This window comes from Lissotriton vulgaris, chromosome 7 (genome assembly GCF_964263255.1).
Source record: "Lissotriton vulgaris chromosome 7, aLisVul1.2, whole genome shotgun sequence".
NCBI lineage: Eukaryota > Metazoa > Chordata > Amphibia > Caudata > Salamandridae > Lissotriton > Lissotriton vulgaris.
Window position 1 is genome coordinate 1,703,776,096 of NC_141695.1, and position 22,298 is coordinate 1,703,798,393.

At 45.2% G+C, this 22,298-nt stretch overlaps 1 protein-coding gene across 2 annotated transcripts in view; it reads left to right on the top strand.

Annotated features, from left to right (window-relative positions):
- The window catches only part of CABLES2 (Cdk5 and Abl enzyme substrate 2), a 143,990-nt gene extending 122,764 nt beyond the window's left edge, over window positions 1–21,226 (top strand). The window contains exons 9-10 of one of the 2 annotated variants that reach the window (XM_086932848.1): window positions 14,532–14,736; window positions 18,865–20,953. In XM_086932848.1, coding sequence (XP_086788974.1) covers window positions 14,532–14,736; window positions 18,865–19,005 — 346 coding nt within the window. In that variant the 3' untranslated portion in view covers window positions 19,006–20,953. Of the gene's footprint in view, window positions 1–14,531; window positions 14,737–18,864 lie in introns of both variants that reach the window. The other variant, XM_086932849.1, reaches the window with a different exon arrangement.
- Window positions 21,227–22,298: the final 1,072 nt, after the last annotated feature.

The following is a 22,298-nucleotide window of genomic DNA, read 5'->3' on the forward strand; positions in this document are numbered from 1 at the left end:
GTCCAGAAGATTCAGCCTATGATCCCAGTGTTGCAACCTCAGTAATGGCTTTCAGTGAGGATGGCTCTGATGCTTATTGTCCTACTAGCTTCCTGCATCCTACTAGTCGACCATGCCACACATGAGGGCTCTTCAGTGGGACCTGAAGACTCGGTGGGCTCAGCACCATGAAAACCTATCCGACTCTATCCAGTGTTAGGAGGAAACGTTAAATATCTACAGTGGTTGCTGCTTGACCACAATTTTGGCCTTGGCAGACCCATCTCCCTTCCCGAGCAGACGGTGGTAACTGATGCACCACTACTGGGTTGGGGAAGTCCTCCAGGAGAGCTGGCATGGTGGTGAAGGCCGTCCTGCCATCCATCAGGGAGAGGCGGGTTCAGGTTATCACAGACAACACCACTGTTGTGTGGTCTGCAACAAGCATGGCTGTATGGGGTCTTGGGTCCTTTGCTAGGAGGCTCTTTGCCTCTGGACCTGGCGGAATCGTCTGGTATTTCCCTGCTTCTGAAACACCGGGCTGGATATTTAAACACCAGAGCGGAGAAACTCAGCTGGCAACCCCTAGCAGATTACGAATGACAGTTACAACCGGAGGTGGTGCAGGGTGTCTCCCAGCAAGAGGGCGAACCCTGGTTCGATCCTATTCGCTACCGCTGAGCATGTACAGTGTCATATCTTTTGTACACTGGAGTTTCCAAGAAAGCTCTATCGGAAAAGAGTGTGCCTAAAGTAGAGCATGGTGCTCCTGTAGGCCTTCTTGCTAATATCTCTTGCCACGAGTTCTGAAGATCAGTCACAACCAAGCCAAGGTTATCCAAGTAGCTCTGGATTGGGCCAATAGAGTGGGGTAACCCGGAAACGTCTGGGCATGAGCATCTGTCCTCTGATCAGGCTGCTGCCTCTGGAAGATCTTCTGTTGCAGCATCATGGCAGGATGTTGCACCTGGGCCTTCCCCGTTTGCTCCTCAATGCGTGGAGATTGAGCAGAGGCGGTTGGCTGCATTCAATCTACCTTCCAGAGGAGTTAATGCATCCTGGCTGCCGATCGTTGGTCTACCAAAACTTTTTACACAGAACGCTGGGACAAGTTTTTGGCCTGTTGTGGCTCTCATAATACGGACCTGTGCTCGTTAAACTGGTGGATTTGTTACTATTTGTCCTGTTTTAGGACCAGTAAGGACTTGCAGTGGGCACTGTTAAAGATTACGTGTTGGCTCTTTCTGCATTTTTGCATTTACCAGATCAACTGTCCGTATTTAAATCTTTTCTTGGGATGCATTTTCTAAAAGGTTTGGTCCATATGTTTCCCCCAAAACCCTTTGTGATGCTTCCCTAAGCTGGTTCTCACTTTTGTTATGTGCACCCATTTTGAGCCATTGCAACAATTTCTGACAAGGAAGACTGCCTTTCTCATCAGATAACCTCAGCTTGTCACATTAGTGAGCTTCAAACTTTGTCTAGCTGCCCTAGAGCACCTTCTTTTTGGACAAACAGGTGTGTAGGACTAAAGTGGCCTATCTACCAAAAAAGTGTGACAGACTTTCATGTCAGACAATCTAACATTGTACAGTGGTTCTTCGCCCCTCCTCACCCATCGAAAGAGGATGGGACAACAAAGCCCATTGGTGGACAATAAGCAATAAGCTCTTTGGGGGGTTCTCTGTGGCAAAGACAGGCAAATCGGTGCAGACACTGACTTTGTCCTGGTGGATACTCTTCTACATTAAGATATGTTACAAGATGCAGCCTCCAGAAGGGTTGAGGGCCCATTCCATCTGGACCAAGGCTGCTAGCACTGCACTAGCACACAAGAGTCCCTGTCCTGGATATTTGTCCGGCATGGAAATCGGTTCACACATTCGTGAATCGCTACTGTCTCGATAGCCAGATACAAAGGGCATTTAGCCCATCGGTTTTGCAGGCCTTTTTGGACTGCGTAATTCAACAGACCCAACTCAGAGTGAGGTAGTGCTTTGGTATCAAATTAAAGGCGAAGATTCTGAGGCCAAAAGTATCCATTGGAAAAACGGGTTCATTTCCTTCTGTAATGCTCTTTCTGATCAATACTTTATCTGACCGCACATTCCTCATCACTCTGCCACCTGTAGATTCTGTGAAATTCCCTCCATCTAAAAGGATTGCAGATTAGATCTGCACAATGGCACGAACTACTCGTTTTTGTGCTCCATCCCAAGGGTGCAGAGAATAGCCAGAAAGAAACTTGTGCCTGTGCATTTGGGTGGCACCTCTATGCAGCACAATGGGTCACTACCATGGTGAGGCGGAGTTGCTGCTCTACTGACGCATATTGGCTTTGCTGAAAAATCTTCTGGATCGGTCTGGCTTCTGGTGATTTTCTAAAGTTGAGTAACCTACAGTTAGTGTTACCAAAGGTAAGTAATGATTATGTGAATTATGTCCCGAACAGTCGCAAAGGTTTTTCCTTCATTGAATGGATCATATTTATGTCATCCAATGTTTTCAGCTACAGAATATACCTCTTAAGAGAGCCAGGCAGATGTTCTTTCCTCTCTGCTCCCATGGCATCCTGTATCCTTGAAAGGCAGTCACCACGTTAGACCTTTTAGGTAGTTATTTGAGGAGGAGTGTCACCAGAGAAAGGGAGAGCGTATAAACTCATCTAAAGTAATTCTGGGAGATATATCTCCCTCCTCCTCCTCCTCCTCCTCCTCCTCCTCCTCCTCCTCCTCCTCCTCCTCCTCCTCCTCCTCCTCCTCCTCCTCCTCCTCCTCCTCCTCCTCCTCCTCCTCCTCCTCCTCCTCCTCCTCCTCCTCCTCCTCCTCCTCCTCCTCCTCCTCCTCCTCCTCCTCCTCCTCCTCCTCCTCCTCCTCCTCCTCCTCCTCCTCCTCCTCCTCCTCCTCCTCCTCCTCCCCCTCCCCCTCCCCCTCCCCCTCCCCCTCCATACATACATACCCTCTTGTTGATCCTAGATAAACATTGAGGTAGAGGCCCTCCTATATGATGTCTGACATTTTTTGATGATTGGTTAAGCACAAAAATAGTATTAGCTCATACCTAATGCTGGATCTTGGAGCGGTCCATCTGCTTCTCAAGCAATTCCTGCCTTGCCTTCGATTGGCCACTTTTTGGTACAGATAATGGTACAACTGTGTTCTCCCTGAGTAAACTAGAAGGGATAAAACCGCCAGATCAGAGCAATTTACCTTTTTGAGCCTTCAGAACGCAAAGGATAAGAACGCCGCTCAAGTGCTGCTGACAGTGCTTCTGCATTTCTCCACTGAATGTGGTTGGGGGAGGGGGGGCTGAACTGTGACTATTTTTCTGTCACTGCAGTGATGCAAAATGCTGAGATATTGTATTGAGGTTCCTAGAGCCCGACTCTGGAGGGACTGCCTAGAGCATAGACTGTTAGGGATCATATTGGTACACTTTCCCACCAAATAGTCTCCTCCCAATGGTGACTGTTTAATTTAAGCAGCTGAGAATAAGCTGATCGTCCATGCTCACAGCTGCCCACTCCAGTGCCCACAACCTTCTAATGGGCCAAAAGCTAGAAATGTGGGTGACACCGGTATCCTGAATAAACCAGTACAAACATCTACATCTGTCTGAGTGTATGAGAATTCTGAAGGAAGAAAACCACCTACATTCTATGAGATCACATGCTTTGTAGGCATCAAGGGTTTGCTTTTGTGCACACTAGATTTATGTCTAGAAAAGCAAGGCAATGCAGGACCTGTCCAAAAGTGACTGTTCAAGCCTCTCTTCTATATTTCCCTGAATGTTTTTTAGGTCTCGGCTAGAAGCGAGCGAAGCTCGCTCTCGCCAGAGACCTTATTGTTAGCGGCTCAGCTTCCCAGGACGACAGCACTGGCCGCGTGCAAGCGATTTGTGCCGGCCACGCGAACGTGCTGTCCACCTCGGAAGCTGAGACGCTAGCAATACCTCCCGCTGCTTGCGCATGCGCCGTGCCCAATGGAAGGTTTCGGGCTTACGCATGCGCCGTGCCCATTACTGCAGGACCGGCCGCGGCAGACCCGGGGCTGCGGCCGTCAACGGAGCGCGTGATGACGATGCAAGTGTTTGTTTTCTTTCTTCGGCTCCTCCTCACGTCGCGTGGCCATGTTTGTCCCAGTCATATGACCGCAAAGAAGGAATAAAGAGACAGCCCGGGTGAGTCATAAGAAGCCGAGCACGGGCTGCTGTGTGAGCAAAGGGCGGCAGTGAGGCCACCGGAGTTTTCCGGGACAGATTTAATAGCGACTAAAAGTATGGCCAGGGGCGTAACACAGGCCCACGCAGCCCACGCAGTGCGGGAGGGCCCCCAGGCTTCACTATCCAAAGGGGGCCCCTCATGCCCCCATGCTTCAAAAAAGAACAGCTCGTGGAAGGCAGCCTGTTTTCCACCGAGCTAAAAGCATACAAATCCTTGCAATGTCATTGCGGTTTGTACTGTGAGGCCTCGCTCTCAGGAGCTGAACAGGGCCACACAGGGAACAGCATTCCAACATCCAACCCCCCCCCCCCCCCAGGAAGGGGACTAAATGAAGGGGGCACCCTCGCTAGGTGAGAGAGAGTCTTTAAAGCAGCCTGCACGATCTGACCCAGGACTGAAGCGAAACAATGTTTCAAGTAACATTGTTTCTCTTCTGTCAGAGTGCAGGAGGCTCGGAAAGAGGATGGGGGTGGGGGCCCAGTTAAAGCAGGAGGCAGCACAGAGAGGAGAGCTGACACACGAGAAGGATTGCAGCTCCCTCCAGGAACAGGATCTGCTGGGGCCCATTGGAACTAAGGTAAACACACATTTGCAATATATGGTTTTGCAATATATGCATTTGCATATATGCAAGTCATATATGGTTTGGGTTACAATTGTAAGTTATGGATTTGTGTTGTGTAGATTAGATCTGTGTAGTGAAATAATGTGGCATGGTGTGCAGTGTAAAAATGTGGAATGTTGCTATGTGGCATAGACTGGATTTGTGTGGAATGTATTTATGCAATATGGAGTAGAGAATAATCATGTGATGGTAAATTATGTGGTGCTGAGTGGTATTATGTGGAGTGTAATTATGTTGTGTGAGGTTTAGCTGTGGAATTGTGTGACGTGTGGAATTATGTGGCATGGTGTGGTGTACAATTGTGCGAAATGGAATTATGCAGCATGTTACAGAGTTGCATTTTGTGGAGGGTAAATAGGTCTTTTGCAGTTAAGTGTAAATATGTTGTGTGAACAGTGGCGGCTGGTGAGTTTTGAAAGTGGGAGGGCGTAAAAGTTGCGGGATGAGGGTTATATCGCGAGTGAGCAAACAAACAAGACCAACTGAGAACATTTGGGATGAGGGGAGTTACACCCCAAGAATTTTTTGAGATAATGAACGGTAAATGGGAGGAAAGGATAGTGTGTGAAGGGGGTATTCTGCCGAGAGAAGGTGCAGGCACAGGGAGGAGGAGGTGTTAGAAGGAGGGGAATATAAAGGGGAGATAAAGATGGGAGAAACACACGTGTAATTAGGAGAGGGGTGAGCAAGAAGGAAGGAGTAGTGTAAAAAGGTTGAAGTATGTAATAGAAAGATCTGGGAGAGTGGGACATTGTAAAAGGGTGAAGAAGGAGGGGGAAAGAAAATGCGTAAGATGTATGGAAGACTTGGTTGAGAGAGAGACAGGCGGGTCTAATGACCAGTCAGAGAGAGAGGGGAATGGACAGCGAAAAGAAGCAGAGAGATGGAGAGAAGATAGGAAAAATGTGTCAGAAAAAAAGAGGAGTTATAGGCAAGTGAAGGAGCAGTGGAGAGTGAGTGAAAGCTTGGAGAGCATGAGTGAGGGTGTAGCGGTAGAGAGTAGGGATGAGCAGGAGTACAAACTGGAGAGAGTGGAGGCAGAGTGGGATGGGATCAGCACTTCCTGGTACAGCGCGATTGGCGGTTAGTCAAGATGCAGATGAGCGGCCCCTCTTATTGAACCTCTGTGCATTACTAAATATTAACTGCCCTTGTCTGGCACTGTGCGCCCTGCCAACTCTGGTACAGCACTGTGCACATGATCAGCCTCTATGCAGCTTTGGGCACACAGTGAACCTTTGTAAAAAAATAGTGCCTCTGAGTTAGTTAATATCTGTACCAAGTTACAAAGCTCATAAGTGTCTGCGTGTGTATCCCTGAATGTGCTGAAGTTGAAAGGGTACCGCAAAAACTGTGTCACTTCATCATGGTGGGGAATAAAGTCATTTTGCATTAAACACAAGTGATAACAATATATTGTATTTCTATCACCAAAACCCTTTTATTTTGAGCACTTGAAGGATCACACATCAAAAAAGTGATTGGCATATGGTATGCTTCTGGCAGTGACGTACTGTATGTAACAGGCACATTTTCACAATTGGACAGTTCACTGCTGGGAAGGGCAGAGACAGTTACTGTTTGGAGTGGTGGGGGGTGGGGATGGGTAAAGGAGGTGCTGTGCTTGGATAAATGACCCTAACACTATACTCACAGCCACGAAGGCTAGGTGTGGTCGACAACAAATCTATCAGCTTTTAAAAAAGATCATATGAAGAATCACTTCTGAACAGTTTCCATTTGGCAACCATTTCACCCATGAGTAGCTTTCACCTTCAATCTATGTCCTGCATCTATTTGAATTCAGCATAGTTCTTAGGCCGGCTGATCATTAGTTTTCGCCTATGTCTTCGCCTACTGTCTGTAAAATGCTTTAGTGGACTAATGGCACCCACTATAGAGATCTGTGTGGAAACTGAAAACTACAGCTTCACATCTTGCAGTGCCTACTAAACGTTGCATCCTTCCAAGGTCGATTCAGAGTTAGTGAACAATAATAATACTATTAGTGCCTAAAGATGGAACCAATCGTGAAGTGTGCCTTTGTGACTGTACTAATTATGCCGCACACTGGTGCCCTGGCATGTAGGTTTGAACTCTATAAAAACTCTGACTAAATGAAATAAATAACAGTGTGATGAATCTGCCAGATGAGTCACAGAATCACAGTTGGCACAGCGTGCCCTGAATACATTCCAGTGGATTGGACATTATCTAAATAGTATTCCATCCATTTATTTTGGCCTTTTAAACATCAATACAAAAATATTTTACTGGAAAAAGAGCTGGTATGGACACTCTGAAATCTTTTAACTTTAAAAAAGAATTAATACAGTTGTGGTTCACAATACTTGCGGGGTGGAGGCTGGGGGAGTTGAAAATTAAAATAAAAACTTACCTTGCCGGTAACGCACCGCCTCTGCTCCTGGACCAGGGTCCAGCGTTAGTGCTCTTCAACAGGAACAGCTGCGTCACTGGCAACCCCTCTCAGCCAATACTGACGCTGCCCCAGCAGCACCAGAATTGGCTTAGCAGGGATACTCGCTGCCCTGCAGCCCATTAGGAGACTGAGGGTTGCAGCGTTGATCAACCCTCGCTCTCCTAATGCGCAGCCACAGCTAACACTAGTGCGCATGACTGGGCTGGTCGGAAAAATTCTCTGACCTAAACCCAACATGTGCATTTGTGCTGCTGTGTGCTCCGCACCACCCACTGGTCTGACAATGCATGTCAGTCAGCATGACGCCGGACCGCCGGTGGGCGGTCCAGTGTGATGCTAAATTGGGCACTTCAGCACTGTGGTGTCATTGTGTTGGAATCTTAGATCCCGGCATCTCCATGCAGAGCTGCCGTTTTTGCAGATCGCTCCCCGCAGGGAGGCGGAGGTTATCCTGGGTCACAACATCACCCACTCCAAAGCTCCGGTGCCCTTCTCAAGCCCCTAGCTCCTGTCAGGAACCAGTCCTTGCAGATGTCATACTCAAAGCGGCTGATATCGTAGGGCTGCTGGGGCATGGCGCACTCGCCTGCAACAAATCCTCAAGAGACCTAACTTTATGGACACACTACGGAAATATGGCAAAATGTTGCGGGCATAGTAAAGGGACACTCATTACATGACTACCATGCAGGCAGCTGTACTGCATAACGAAAATTACGGCATCATGTGTAGGAAACAGGGAAAGTCCAAGAAAAAAGTCGGTGGCCACATGGAAATACTACACCAGCTTTGATTAGCAGCGCTACCCGAGGAGGCACGATGCCTGTTATGCGTGATTTTGCATTCCAGTTCGGTGATGCAGATCACCACACTGAAATGTGTTAGTTTAACACCAGATGCGTGGTACTTGGCAGGACTGAATTAGGTGGCGTGGATTTGGACAAGCTGGGCATGCTAAGGCTTTTATGTCATGGGGTTTAAAGTGGACGTTTGTCTATTTTTCTTTGTAAAAATAATATGGGCTGTTTCTTTACCTTCCGGTACATTTATGAACAATTTGTTAAGCTAAATTGCATTGTTCCATTGTGTGCGCATGCAGGTCTGCCAGACATGCACAAAATCATCCTACGTCTCAGTATTAACTTCCACACTTCTAAGCTGTATTTCCAATCCGAGAATGAGTTACCTGTTTGCTTTAAAATGACAGTTAGTAAAACAAGTAAGTGCTTGTATAAGTAGCAATGGTTTTAACGGGACTTGTTTTCGTGCAAGGTATTGCCTTTCTCAGTTCATGAAAGGGATAAAAAAACATGTCCAGATAATAATAGGGTTGCCTGGAAGGTGCGATAGCAGAATATTGAAACATGTGGATCTGGTGAGGACTGCGGGCAGCAAGTGCTTGATACGCTATTTGCATAAGAAAATACTATATTTTATTTTGTTATCCTCCCTTAGTTATTAGTAAAGAAGGAGCGTTCACCGACATCATTCGGTTAGTCTTAGGGAGACAAAGAATGCTGTGGTCTGTGGTAGATGCCGCCCAGAAGTCATAGGTATATTTATCCGGAGCTGCCATTGAAAGGAAGTGGAAATGCGCTTTAGATGTTGCTGGTATTGATGGCTACTATGCGGTTGCAGACTTCGCGGGGCTGACAGTGGGTGGGGAAATGCTACGTTGTCACTATAGGTTTAATTACATGAATCGCACATTCTCTCTGGTCTTTGTCCTTGGGGTACTTGCTGACTGGTGCTACACATGGGATCAGGTTTGCCTCTGACAGGAGGTATGGTTTAGTGGGGAACATAGTGTAAATTAATGTTGGTGTGAGGAAACAAATATAGGACTCTTTGTACATTTAATATTATTGTGTGCATCATTCAGAAGATGAAAAGTAGCAGGAATGGCTTTGATGCTGTAGAGGCTAGCAGGAAGATCTGTTTTGGGGTGGTCAGTTGAAGAGATTGTTTAACATGTTTTAAACTACCACAGTGGCATTGGGGGAGGGCAGCAGCTGAAAGGCTCTGTCTTTACTGGTAGGCAGCGGTTACATGGGGACCGGCCATCAGTCTTTCTGTCGGTGGTGGACAGGGGAGCAGTGGGCGGCAGTCACAGGTTTGCAGTGACATCCGAGGGGTGGTTTGAAAAGGCGGGCGGGAAAGCATAACTGTGGGTTTCGTAGGGGCGAGAGTAGAGTTGAGGGATGCGTTAGTAGCAGGCACGAAGGCAGTGGTCTGTGTTTGGAGGTGGTTAACTGAGCAGGCTTCGCTTGAAGGTGGATCATTAACATTACATAGAAGGATGTGTTTGGTGGGTGGCTGGAGGCAGTGTTATGTAACTTTGCTGGAGGGCGCAGCAAAATTTACTGATGTATGTAAATCACCTGATAAAAGGGCGGATGTGACCAATGGAGGAACCAGAATCCTTTTTTTATGGCTGGGGTGAGCCCCTGCAGTATGGCGGGTCGCTGGCTGGAGAGCTCTTGACTGGCGCGGAGAATGAGGGGCCCCCCTCCATGAACTTTGCAGGGGGGCCCCCTCGGGTTTCGTTACGCCACTGAGTATGGCTTGTTTCATATCTAGGCAATATGAGGAAAAATGTAAAAAAGGGAAAAGTCTAAACAATGCATGAATTGGCTATTTACATATTTGTTTGCACAGAAATGCTGAGAGCACTGATCTGATGGTGTCTAGTCTCATTAAATCAGTATAAATCAACATCCATTTGGAGGGAAAATAATTAGCGTGCGCTTTGTGAGCGACGAGATCTTACACCAAAGTGTTTAAAAGGAAAGTTGCACATCCCATGAATCTGGTGCCAGTTTCTCTCCAGCATATTGGCCCGGAATCTAGCACATCCCAAACAATGTAGAAGGGGCAGTTAAACTCACATAATCCAGTAGTAAACAGTAGGCCGTAGTTTAGATCCATTTATTAACCCAAGCCATTCAGAGCTGTAGGGAGGTGTGCGCAGGTCTACCTTTTGACACAACACTGAGCAGACCGAAAAAGCTTTTCTAGCCTCAGCAAATGAGGGCAAATGCACATTTCTAATTATGAGGGCTCCTTTGGCCGTGAAGCCTTTCTCTACTCTCGTTGATTAAATGGTCTTGTATTAACAAGTATTGTGGATTTTACGAGGTCACCATGGTACCAGACTCTTGTGAGTGGAGGGACGACAGCTAAAACCTGGCTTCACGAGATTCCTCATAGTAAAACCATCAGTTACCTAATTGTTTTATTTCGTGCAGAGTGGTGAGTGCAGAGTGGTGAGTGCAGAGTGGTGAGTGCAGAGTGGTGAGTGCAGAGTGGTGAGTGCAGAGTGGTGAGTGCAGAGTGGTGAGTGCAGAGTGGTGAGTGCAGAGTGGTGAGTGCAGAGTGGTGAGTGCGCAGAGTGGTGAGTGCGCAGAGTGGTGAGTGCGCAGAGTGGTGAGTGCGCAGAGCTGGCGAGTGCGCAGAGCTGGCGAGTGCGCAGAGCTGGCGAGTGCGCAGAGCTGGCGAGTGCGCAGAGCTGGCGAGTGCGCAGAGCTGGCGAGTGCGCAGAGCTGGCGAGTGCGCAGAGCATTGTGTGCTGTTGAGTGCAGAGTGCGGTGCATTGCCAATGTTAATGACAATGCCCATTTATTTTTGATTTAAAGAAAAAAAATGTCATGAGCAATGCCAATAGCTCTACCTTTAATGATGCCGAGACCATTGCATTGCAAATGCTTGTTTGTTGGATGCTGCTGTTGCTTGTCTCATGTACTTTTTTGTCTGGTATCTGTTTAACACCATACTAGTGGTTCAGTAGTTCTTGGTGGGATTTAGGAAGGTATTTCTTCTGTTAAGAAACCGACTACCGTTACTCCAACCCGGTCTCTTCCAGCTGCTTCCTCACTCTTTGTATGCTCTGTAAAATCTTCAAATGGCGCCCCGAAACAACAGACGAACAGTCGCTCATGCTCTAGTTACCAGCTGGCTGGAATTATAAAAACCCACTCTACGTAGGAATAATCAGGCAACTCCTGATGTGACTGCATACTATACAGGATTCAGTGACCAGACTCATCCTCTACCTCCCCAGACACTCGTATCACTCCGCACCTCAAGAACCTCCACTGGCTCCCCATTCAGAAGAGATGCCAATTCAAGATGCTGATCCGCATCTACAGAGCCCTTCGCAATCAAGGACCAGCATACATGGACCACTGCATGAACTTCCACCAACGCTCCAGACAGGTGCGCTCTGCCTCCTCTCCACCTCACACTCCCTCACACACACAATCCCCGCATCCGTTGAAGCTATAGTGGAGGACTCTTTCTCCAGCTCGCTGCGAAGTCCTGGAATGACCTCCCCTGTCACCTCTGGACCTCATCCTCTCTGCTGGAATTCAGGAATGGTCTCATGACAGGACTGGTCACCTGAACCCTCCGGATGCAGCAAGGCGCTGTGGATACCCTTGTGGGTGATTAACCGCCTATATAAATCCTGATTGATTGGTGATATTTCAATAATAGTGTGCCAGTACTTATGGGACAGCTATGAATGATGCCGAAGGCAGACCCTAAACATAAGTCATGTTAAGTTGCATTTCTGGTGGTTTTTACATCAGCCAGGAGAGTGAGTGAGTGAGATTGTTACACATGCTCATCAGCAGCACACTAAATTTCTCCACAAAATATCCTCAAGATCCCACCTTTTCTTCCTTTTGAAAGCAATATCAGAGTTTCACATTACTCAGACCTTTTTGTTGTCCTCATAATTTCCATGTTTGACCTTTCTATCAGCATTGCCCCTACATACCTCAAAATTAAATGAGCCCTGCTGTATTGTTTTGATAATGCTCTGATACTCATGATGGGTGTCTTACGTGAATTTATAAACCATCCATCCTCCTCCCTGTGAAAACAGAAGCATGGATTGAAATTGGTTTGATTTAATGCGTACTAGAACCTCTCTCCCTCCCAAAATGAGCTGCCCGGACCTGCTGAACTTTTCAGGGCAGTGGAGTACTTTGATTTCTTAAACACTGTCAAAATATTTCCATAAGCTTGTCTCCCTTCATAGTCACACTTAATGCTTGAACCGGACTTAACTATCCACCAGTAGCCAACCTGATGGCGTGTATCACAAGGTGGCAAACTATTTCAGGTCAGATCTTGCGGATGCTAGGATAGCAGTGATGGCTCGGTGACGGGGCGTGTGGAAGAAGATTATTATCCTACAGAGTTTATGTGGGGAACAAAAGTAAAGCCTGGTCGTTGCATGCAAACAGATTTGGGAGTAGGGATAGTCTAAATTGCTTACTGCTGTAAGTTTTTTTTATTTTGCTTGTTTTTTAGGTAGTGTCCGCAAGTTAAAGGCCAAATGGAGGGCTTCTTTTGTGCTCCTCCCATTAGTAGATTATCCTTTGCTTCCATCCAGCTTCAAATAATTATATCTGCTGCAGACATTAGGTGAGCTGGAGTAGGTGCAGGGTGATGTAATTTGGTCTCCTTCAGACTTCAACAATATCTTGTTTCCAAAACTGTACAAACAAATCAAAAGCCAAATATAGCCATAAGGCAAAAAAAGCCCCCAGTTTTATCCAGAGAGTCTAATATGAGGCAGGTGTTGACTGTCCTAATGCGGCGGATCGGTCCAGTGAAATCTTTGCACTAATATTGTCTGCTAGGGACACTGATGGAGGCTGCCTGGGACAACTCATTCTAATTGCATTATTTCCACCAGGATTAAATGAATCTTTAAGCGTTTAAAGAAGTTTGTGGATGTCCATAGGTTTTTTTTTATATCTGTGCTTTAGCGGCCTTCTGCAGCAATGTCTCTGGACATGAGTGATGTGTTTGAATTCATGAGCAAGAGTATGCTGGGAAAATACACAAGAGGAACCAGATCATGGGAAACCACTTATAAGGAAACTTACTTTTCAGGAAATACAAATCGAAAATTAAAGGAAACCTTTTGAAGGAAAGATAATTTAAAGTAAATATTATTAAATAAAAAAATAACAAATGTAATATTTACATAACAAAACATTCGTTTTTTATTGTACTTGGAAAAGTAGATAAAATCTGAAATTGGATAGATGACACATGGACACATTAGAGTGCCCCAATGAAATAAATATACCATATGTTCCTTCAAGTACAAAAAGGCATGGTTTCTTAGTAGCACATTTCTAATGAAATAATGACAAAAAAATAACCTTTCTCGTACATATAATTTAATTCTCTCTCACGTCCCTCACCAAAAAGCGCCACAGGCACTCAAAAGTGTTGCGGATACCTGTAGCTTTTATAATCACACAGCCGGGGCTGACATCTTTCAGCTTCATGCATAGCGTTCACAGCAATGAATGCAATTTTGCATTCCATTTAAGTACCCAGTAACTAAGTGCTTCATACTAGCCATAAGAAAAACATACTGTTACAATCAGATTTTGCAATTTTTAACAATAGATAAAAATAATAATTCTTGGCGGTAATCTATACAAATGATTTCCGTATACTGTTAAAGTGTTACAAAATGTAATGTAACTGTTAGTTTTTTGTGTCTGGTATGAGGCAGTTAAGGTGACTAGCAACTTCCATGTAATGCCACTCGTCGCTGTGAATAATGCTATGTATGTAGCAAGCATCATCGTTTTCTGTGTATAGAATGTGAAATCATCCATTTCTGTGTGAATAAACAAGTATCAACAAAACCCTTTTGTGTGCCTCTTTGTGATGGGACATATGAGAGAGATGCCTGAAATATGTGAAAATGAGGCTGTGCTCGACTTGGCCAGGCTCCCATTATGTTCGGGTACATGCCAGTAGCCTGCCAAAAAATGTGTATGTGTGTATGTATATAAGCATATCTCCATCAAAAAATTAGGCTTGGGGAGTATACATAGATAAGAATTATAGGGGGGTAAGTATCTATGCGAACCTTGCAGAAAAACAACCAAGAGAACCAAATTTCAAGATTAATTGCATCTATGCCTTAAACAATAAGCAAGCAAAAGTCAATTTTGAAAGAAAAGCTTTCTATAAAATAGTACATGACATTCCTCTTGCTAATTTCCATTACGCTGTTTACGTGAAATGGTTTCTCAGTGATGGTACTGCATGAAATTGATTTCTGTAGAGTCCCATACATTCCCATAAAACATGCACATTATTATATATTATGCCAAGGCAATATCTCCTTGGGGATAAATGCCTTGTACTGAAAATCAAAATGTTTAATGCTATTTTTAGAAGGGTACTATTATGACTTGAGTCTAACCACCAGTTTCTTCCTACAGCTTGAAGCGTGAAATGCGGAATATCGCGGACGAGTGTGGATTGGAACCAGTCACTGTGGCGATGAGTTATGTCTACTTTGAGAAGCTGGTCTTACAAGGCAAGCTTAACAAGCACAATCGCAAACTGTGTGCAGCAGCATGTTTGTTGCTTGCAGCCAAGATTAGCAGCGACCTCAAGAAGCACGAAGTCAGCCACCTCTTTGACGTAAGTACAGGACAGGAGGGTGTCTGAGGATACCGTTGGCTTAATGAGTGAAGATCAGTCTGCCACTGTAGCCAATGTTGTGTGTTGCTGACTCAGGTCTGTGGATTTTACATGCTGCCACATGCCTCTTTTTTTCCCAGGCTTGCCTTACCACAATCTGAATGTGTTACTGACCAAGAAGCTTCTGAGAGCTTTTGGGGCCTGTGGTGCGACCTAGTGCGCTGGGCTTCTCAGGATCCTGGTTTCTAAGCTATCTTTGAGTTCTGCTAGAAGACAAACCACAGTCCAGACTTGAGTCGCCTCTACTTCAAGAAGCGCTACACAAATGTAACCAAACAGTGTATTTGCCTCACAAATTATGTAGAGTATATGCGTTCTCTTTGGTGAGACATAGCCTTTGATTTGCTGTTATCAATGAGATGAATCCTCTTGCATCTCACACATTCTACAGCCATACCTGGCATTTTCAGAAGGACAGTCAAGTGTTCCAACAGGGCTCGGACATCAGTTGTTTCCCAGTGACCTACTAACAGAAGGGACACATTGTGGGAAACCATTGGGTTTACAGTGTATGATGTTACCAGTTGTGGACCAGTTGTATTTCTTGACACATAATGCCTTGCATCGTACCACGGTATTTCAACCTCCCCCCACTATTTCTACTTTATAATGTGTCCCTAGCAAGTTGAGAATATGAAGGAGTAGGATGTAGGAGTAAAAAAATATTACTCCCCATAGTGGTTGATATTCCCATAACACTAAATATGCCAAAGTACCAGTGTCTTTCCAACATTCAAGCACAACTCTAGACCCTTTTTTAAAATAAATTCTTCTTTCTGGTTTATTTCTTATACCTGGGATTGAAATAAAGCCACAGCTTATCCACACCATATCTTTCTGCGATGGCCATTCTCATCTGCCCAAAATTATTTTGGTTCAGCAACCCTTTCTGTTCCTTTTTTTCCTCACTTTAATCTGACCGATCACATTCCCGTCCACACTTAACCCACACACGCGACTACTGAACCTCTGTAAAATTGGCCTAGCAGTAGCTTTTCCTGAATGATTTGCATAACAAACGTGATTGAATTGTCTTGCTATAAATTACTTTTGTATGTTATCTGTAGTCTGTAAGTCTAGTTATGTACAAAGATTAGACATGTATGTTCAGTATTTAATTAGAAAAGAACTAGATAGAATGCTGGCCTCATTAAACTTTTTAAGCTTTATTAGACTAGGAAGGCCAATCGATAACATAGCGCCAAACTCACATTGCCATAGCACGTAGGTGGGCCACAGAATGGGAAAATGCTTTTGGTGGCTCTAGAGATGTGTGAGGAATGCTTATCAACAAGGCATTTGTTCTCTGATGTACAACACCGGTCTGAACAACCATCCAATAATCACAAGGAAGCCACTGTTCATGTCTTTCAGTAATCTACATTCAGGGCAGTAGCCTGTAAGGATCTCATTGGGCCTATTTTTTTAGAGGTAGGTGAGTTTTGAGCATAGAGCATAGAGCATAGAGGATTGAGAATTGGAGAAGTGTGGCTCACTGGTTAGAGGAGGTAGACCCTGATGCAGAGGTCAGACGCGGGACCAGGGTTCAATTCCCGACGCGGCAGGGTCTTGAGCTCAAATGTCCAAGGACTCGATAATTCTCGCCTCTGTGCCTACTCGAATCATGGGTTCACACTCTGCAACTATGGGCAATAGCTTGCTTAATCTCCACTATGGCCCCACCGCGATGGGATGCCTGGTCTTCACCTTGGGGATGCCCAGTAGGGGTTATCTCGCAGGGAAAGCCAGGACGGGTTCCCAAAGCAAGCGCTAAGAGACCTGTCGGTGATTTGGCGCTATATAAATCGAAATTAACATAACATAAAATGTCGCAAATGTGGCCAAACTAAATATCCCACAGTACTGGGATTTGGTTTGTCAGAAAGGTGAACATATAGATGCCTGACTTCCCTTTGCTCAGTATTTCAATAAATCGCTGAGCAGAAGGTGCTCGCCTTCGGTGATTTGGGGAGGTAATAATTTAGAAGCTATTCAGCGACACATGGCCTGCATTATAGTTTTTTCAAAAACCTGACTGTTCCGGACTACAGAATTAATCACTAGCACTGCCAAAAACCATTTAAAGGGCTCTATGAGTTTAAAGGGGCACAGCTGTTGATTGGCGAGCAGCACTGTTCCCTGTAGAGGACTTTTGAGAGAGTCCAGTTTTGTGATAGTGATATTTCATCACTAATTCAAATGTTATTTCACCTGTGTTCGGCATGGGCAGTGCCACAAGATGACATGCTGGACCTGGCTTGGGGCATTGCGCAAGGTGACACTGGTGGTAAAGTCAGCATGCTGCAGTAAGGGTAGTTTTATTCAGTTGAGTAAATGCAAAACTTGAAATAGTGGAAAAGGTTGGGTGAGAGTGGGGATGATGAATATGCCATTGTCTTGCTTTAAAACTATACACAAGCACTGGACTCCAACAAAGGAGCCCGTAGAAAGAGATCCAATGGGAAACATTTTAGCCGTGATGGGAAGATTGAGGCCTGGCAGAGGTGAACACAGACTGAATCAATTGAGCAGGCTGGAAGTGCAATGAGTAAAGTAGAGCAGTAGTTGAGGCTGTGTAGGGGTAGGAATGAGGGGTTTTGGCCTGGAATTATGGGAGCAGACTGAAGATGTGGAGGTTATAGTTGGCAGCAGCAAGAGCGAGAGTCAGTAGAGATTAAGCTGCAGTCAGTGATTCTGAGTAGAGAGAGAAAGACAAAGAGTAGAAGAGGCAGAAGATGAGTGGAGGGGAGGGACCAGGGACATAGCAGGAAAGGAAAGAATATTGGTGTTGGGAATTTTGAGGTGAAGCGCGTGAGAGGGTATCCTGTAGGTAATTGTGGTTTAGTAAGAAGAGATAAAGCATTCAATATCATGAAGGGTAAGAAAGAGATGAGAAGGTGGGTGACCTAAACATACAGACGATAGGAATGAGTGAAAGACGATAATCCAGGAGGAAAGGCAAGATGTAGTTGGGAAAGCGAACGGGGCATATAAAAATAGTGGATGAAGAGCCGCCCAAGAGATAACTGTGCCCTGAAAGATAAGTGCGAAGTGAAACAAGCATTGGCAAAGCCAATAGATCGTGCATATGCAAGAGCTATTATCTTTACCAATGTATTATAGCCAAGTTGGACAGAAGAGGGGCTATGAAGCATGGCTAAAAGTAAAGTTAGGGGGAAAAAGGACTATGATTTTGCCAGCAGGTAGGGGGTGGGCAAGACTTGTCAACATGGTAGGAAACAGGGCAGTAATAAAAAAGAGTGAAATGATGCTGCCAACACTGGCCACGCCATTGCGCTTTTTTTATTATGGTGGGGGTTGGGCAACTGACAACGGAAGGGTGCTAGTGGAAGGGATGGAGAAATATCGACACGGGTGGGAGGGGAAGATGCAACACAGTGCATTGAAGAAACAAGTGGGTGGGAGGGGAAGAGGCAATGGGGGAAGAATAACTAAAATAGTACCTGAAGCACAGCGGAAGGACACTAATAAAAGTAAATTAATCAGTACTTGGTCGCTGATCCAAATAGTGAAGAGGTAGTGATACTGTCGAGCACTGATCATTAGGACGCAGCAAGTAAGAGTGACAGCAAAGCCAACAAATGGAAACCAATGGGCGGGGCTACACGTCTCTTGCAGAACAAAATACCTTTCGTTTAGACAGTGCCTTCACGATAGGTAGGAGAGACCTAAAAATAACAGTGCCAAAAATCAGAAAAAGAAAACTGAATGAATTGGAGGATATGATCCACTGTTGGAGAGGGTGAATCGATCCAGGAGCGGAAGTAGCCTGAAGGTGGTTTAAGACTGCAAAGGACGCGGTTTCTGTTGAATGTGCAGTACTTAAACACCATTGTAGAAGATGAAGCGAGTAACATATTACAGCTGTGAAAATCAGTAGGAATGGAGAAACAAGTTAAATGAAAGTTGCACTACAATAATTTACATAGATAAACAATATTAGAACAGTATTTCGTTATTGTGCTCTTAAAACTATGCTTGTGACCCGTCTTTCTTTTGTCCACACTATCGCTAATGCCTTGTGCCTTCTTTCTCTTTGCTATGTAGAAGCTGGAGGAAAGGTTCAGATTTAACAAACGAGACCTGACTGCTTTTGAGTTCACCGTCCTCGTGGGATTGGAGATGGCTCTCTACCTTCCTGAAAACCAGGTGTTACCTCACTTCCGGCGTCTCACAAAGCAGTCCTAACCTGGTACTGTCCACGGCAGATCTGTTAATGGGCCCTGTTTACGGGCTGTTGAAACCGTGCACATCAACTCGCCTCAAAGCATCCCCACATCTTCTGCCTGCAACAGACTGGCTGAATGGGGGACATTCTGGAGTGCCACACTCTACTGGCTTTCAAAAAGTTGAACTTATTTTAAGGTCTTTTTTTTTTTCTTCTTTTTTTGGTTGGTTGATTTTGGACATTAAAGCACAATGAATTGAACCCTGGTTGCTGGTGCAGCGGGCTGCTGTAATCTGTCCTCTATTTTAGGAGGTTCAGAATGGGTAAAACTGTTCGGCCATGATATTGAGCTTTTTTTTTTTTTTTCCTCCTCCTTTTAAATAACTTATATAATTGCTTCCATTACAAGATCCCTAAATATCCAACGGCATTTTTAACAAGAACCATATACTTATTTTTTTAATGAAACGTGCCTAAAACTGCCTGGTCTGGTACCAAGGTTTAAGTTATTAACTTATACTGCATACTTAATTTAAATCGTTCAAGCAATTTCTCAGTTTTTAAACTTTATTTGTGGATTTCTTCTAGCCTGGTTCTAAAAAGTGTATGAACGTGATTGGTCGAGGAGCAAGATTATCTGTGAAGAAATTACTTATATATATTTTTTTCATATTTATAGCATTACCTGAATAAATATTGGTTATTTCTGGTGGGTTTCCGGGGGGTGTTTTTAGATTCTCACTGATTCTAAATCTGCTGCAGTAGACAGGGTTGCTGTCGTCCACCCTTACCTAACAGTAATGATGTTGGATAATACCTTCCTCAGTCGTGATGTTTTGTGTTGGTTATCTGTACCAATTTGTCTGAAAGTAACCTTTTTATATGCAGATATATATATATATGTGTATTTGTGAAATATATTCCTGTATTTTTGGGTGTGCCCTTTTTGGGGATTGATTCGTACTAATGTCTTTTTTTTGTGAGTACAGCTATTGTTACCAAAATGAGGCAACAGTGAAACCTGTGTGTATTATCAATGCTATTTTCAAGTGTTGACCTTTGTTCTTCCAAGCATTGCTGCCACTGTGACGGTCTGCACAGAGTTAGCATTGGTTACACATGGGGGAGTCTCTACGTTAGAGGTTGTATGATTGGGCACCTTTTTTGTGCTGCACGCCAGGGCTTATGCAAGACTTGCGACAGATGTTCCTCCCATGTGGCCAGAAAGTATCCAAGCTGTGTGCGTCCTCTTCCTTGAATCCCAGTCAAGCGCCTGTGATATAGAAGTGGTTATTTGGCCTCTATAGCTCTTGTGAGTGGAGCTCTGCTGTGCATGCATTTCCTTCTCACCACTCAACATATGCACCTCCTAGACCATTGAAGTAAAGAGGTTTCTCTGTGCTCCACAGTACTACACGCTGGAGCATTGCAGTATACAGCTGTCCTGTAGAATGTTGCTGCTGGATCTGTGCAATACCACGCTGTGCACCCTCGCTATTCGTTATCCACAAGCATTCCCCTTCTCGCCCAACAGCTAGGCTTATGAGTCTGTGCAGCAAAGATCATCCTGTATGTAGCCCATGACCGCTGTACGCCAGTATCTCTGCTATCCATGAGCATCCTCTTGCTGTGTGCATTTCCTCCTATACCTACCACGGTGTGCCATGGATTTTAACAATAAACTTTGTTCATGACTTGGTCTGCCAATTTCTGGCTTCTCTGCTAAACCCATGGATATACCTTGAAGGTTTTTGTGAGTTCATTTGCAGGTAGTTGACTGCTGTCCTTTTTCCTGGCAACAAGCACGCACTTATGCCCTTCTTCGATGCCTCCCACCTCCAGTTGCTTAACAAGTTATTGTCTAGTCACTACTAGAACTTTGTAAAGCTTTTTGTGCTAACTTCTCAATTTTTAAGTGTGCCTGCAAATTTTCTTTAACAATATTAAAAGACACACCGTAGTGCCAAAGGGGTTATTTCATTTCAGAATTTTCTGAACTCTTCCTACTAATCTTCAGATCCCGCTTCAGAAGAATACAGGTGGCTAATCAGGTACAGGTTTGAATTACTCTAGAGTCAGTTCTAGGCTTTACTTTTGATTCTGTTCGCCACCACTGTCAGTCAGGAGTGGACATCAGTTGTGTCACGGGAGTACATGCTGTCTTTCATTTTTAATGTAACAACGAGACAAAAATGAACGTAAGCGTTGTACACTTCAAAACGTTTTGTACTCATGGAAAAATATAATGCGGCAAACTAGAGTGCATTCCATCTATTGAAACCTTTAAAACGTAAAACAAGGAGCATCAAACTGACCACCGCAAGATGAGACTCAAAAAAGCCCAAGAAAGATAGCCGCATTCCAGTTTTAAAATGTGTCCTGGGAAGTGGAACATTGTCCTGAGCACAGGAGTGCCAATTTCACACCACCACATCTGCACCTCATAGTGTACGGTTTCAGGTGGATTAAACCTGGTTAAGCCTATGCAGGGTGCCAGTGGGGCCACTATGTGACCAAGACATGATTCAACTTGGAAGATGTTCTGTCAAAGGCAGGGATTTCCGATGTTTTTTTTAATAAAACAAATCAGTTGGAAGTGGAAGTGTGTAGCTATAGATAGTTTGGAAAATGATGGGCGGAAGGAGTTAATCACTCTAACTGTGAACAACCTCCCCAAAGCCTAAATGGGAAGTTGGAACATTATAGGCACTCTGGGCATCATTATGATGCCGGGTGGTCGGACAACTGACCGCCATTGCGTCAATCAGGACACTGCCGACAAACATGTGGGCGCTCCCCGCAAACTCGTCAGGAGCATGCTGCGGATGTGATAAAGGGCAGCAGCACGTTCCGACTCCAGCAAATCCTGCACGTCTGTGCACTGTGTGCCATGCACCATGTCTTGCATGGCACACAGTGCATGGAGGTGAGTGGGGCACTGCATGGGCCCCAGTGCCACTTTTCAGCGGGCCACGACGGACGGGTGCCGTGTTTGGGGACCGCCAATATCCCTTTCCGACAACCTTTTCTTGGCGGTGTTCCCGCCATGAAAAGGCTGTCTGAATTGTAATCCAGACGGGGGTGCTGGCCTCAGCACCCCGCCCCGTCTGGATCTCTGATCCTGGCAGAGGCTGCAGTCTTTCATCAACAGCTCTGGGTCCGTCTGCCAGCATGGTAATGCGGCGGTTGGACCAAAGGAATGTTGGCGGTCGGACTGCCACAAACGGCCTGGCGGTGACCCGACCAACATCAAAATCAGGCACTCTGTCTTGGATGTGTTGATACCAACAGTCTGTGCTTAAATTTTCCCAGG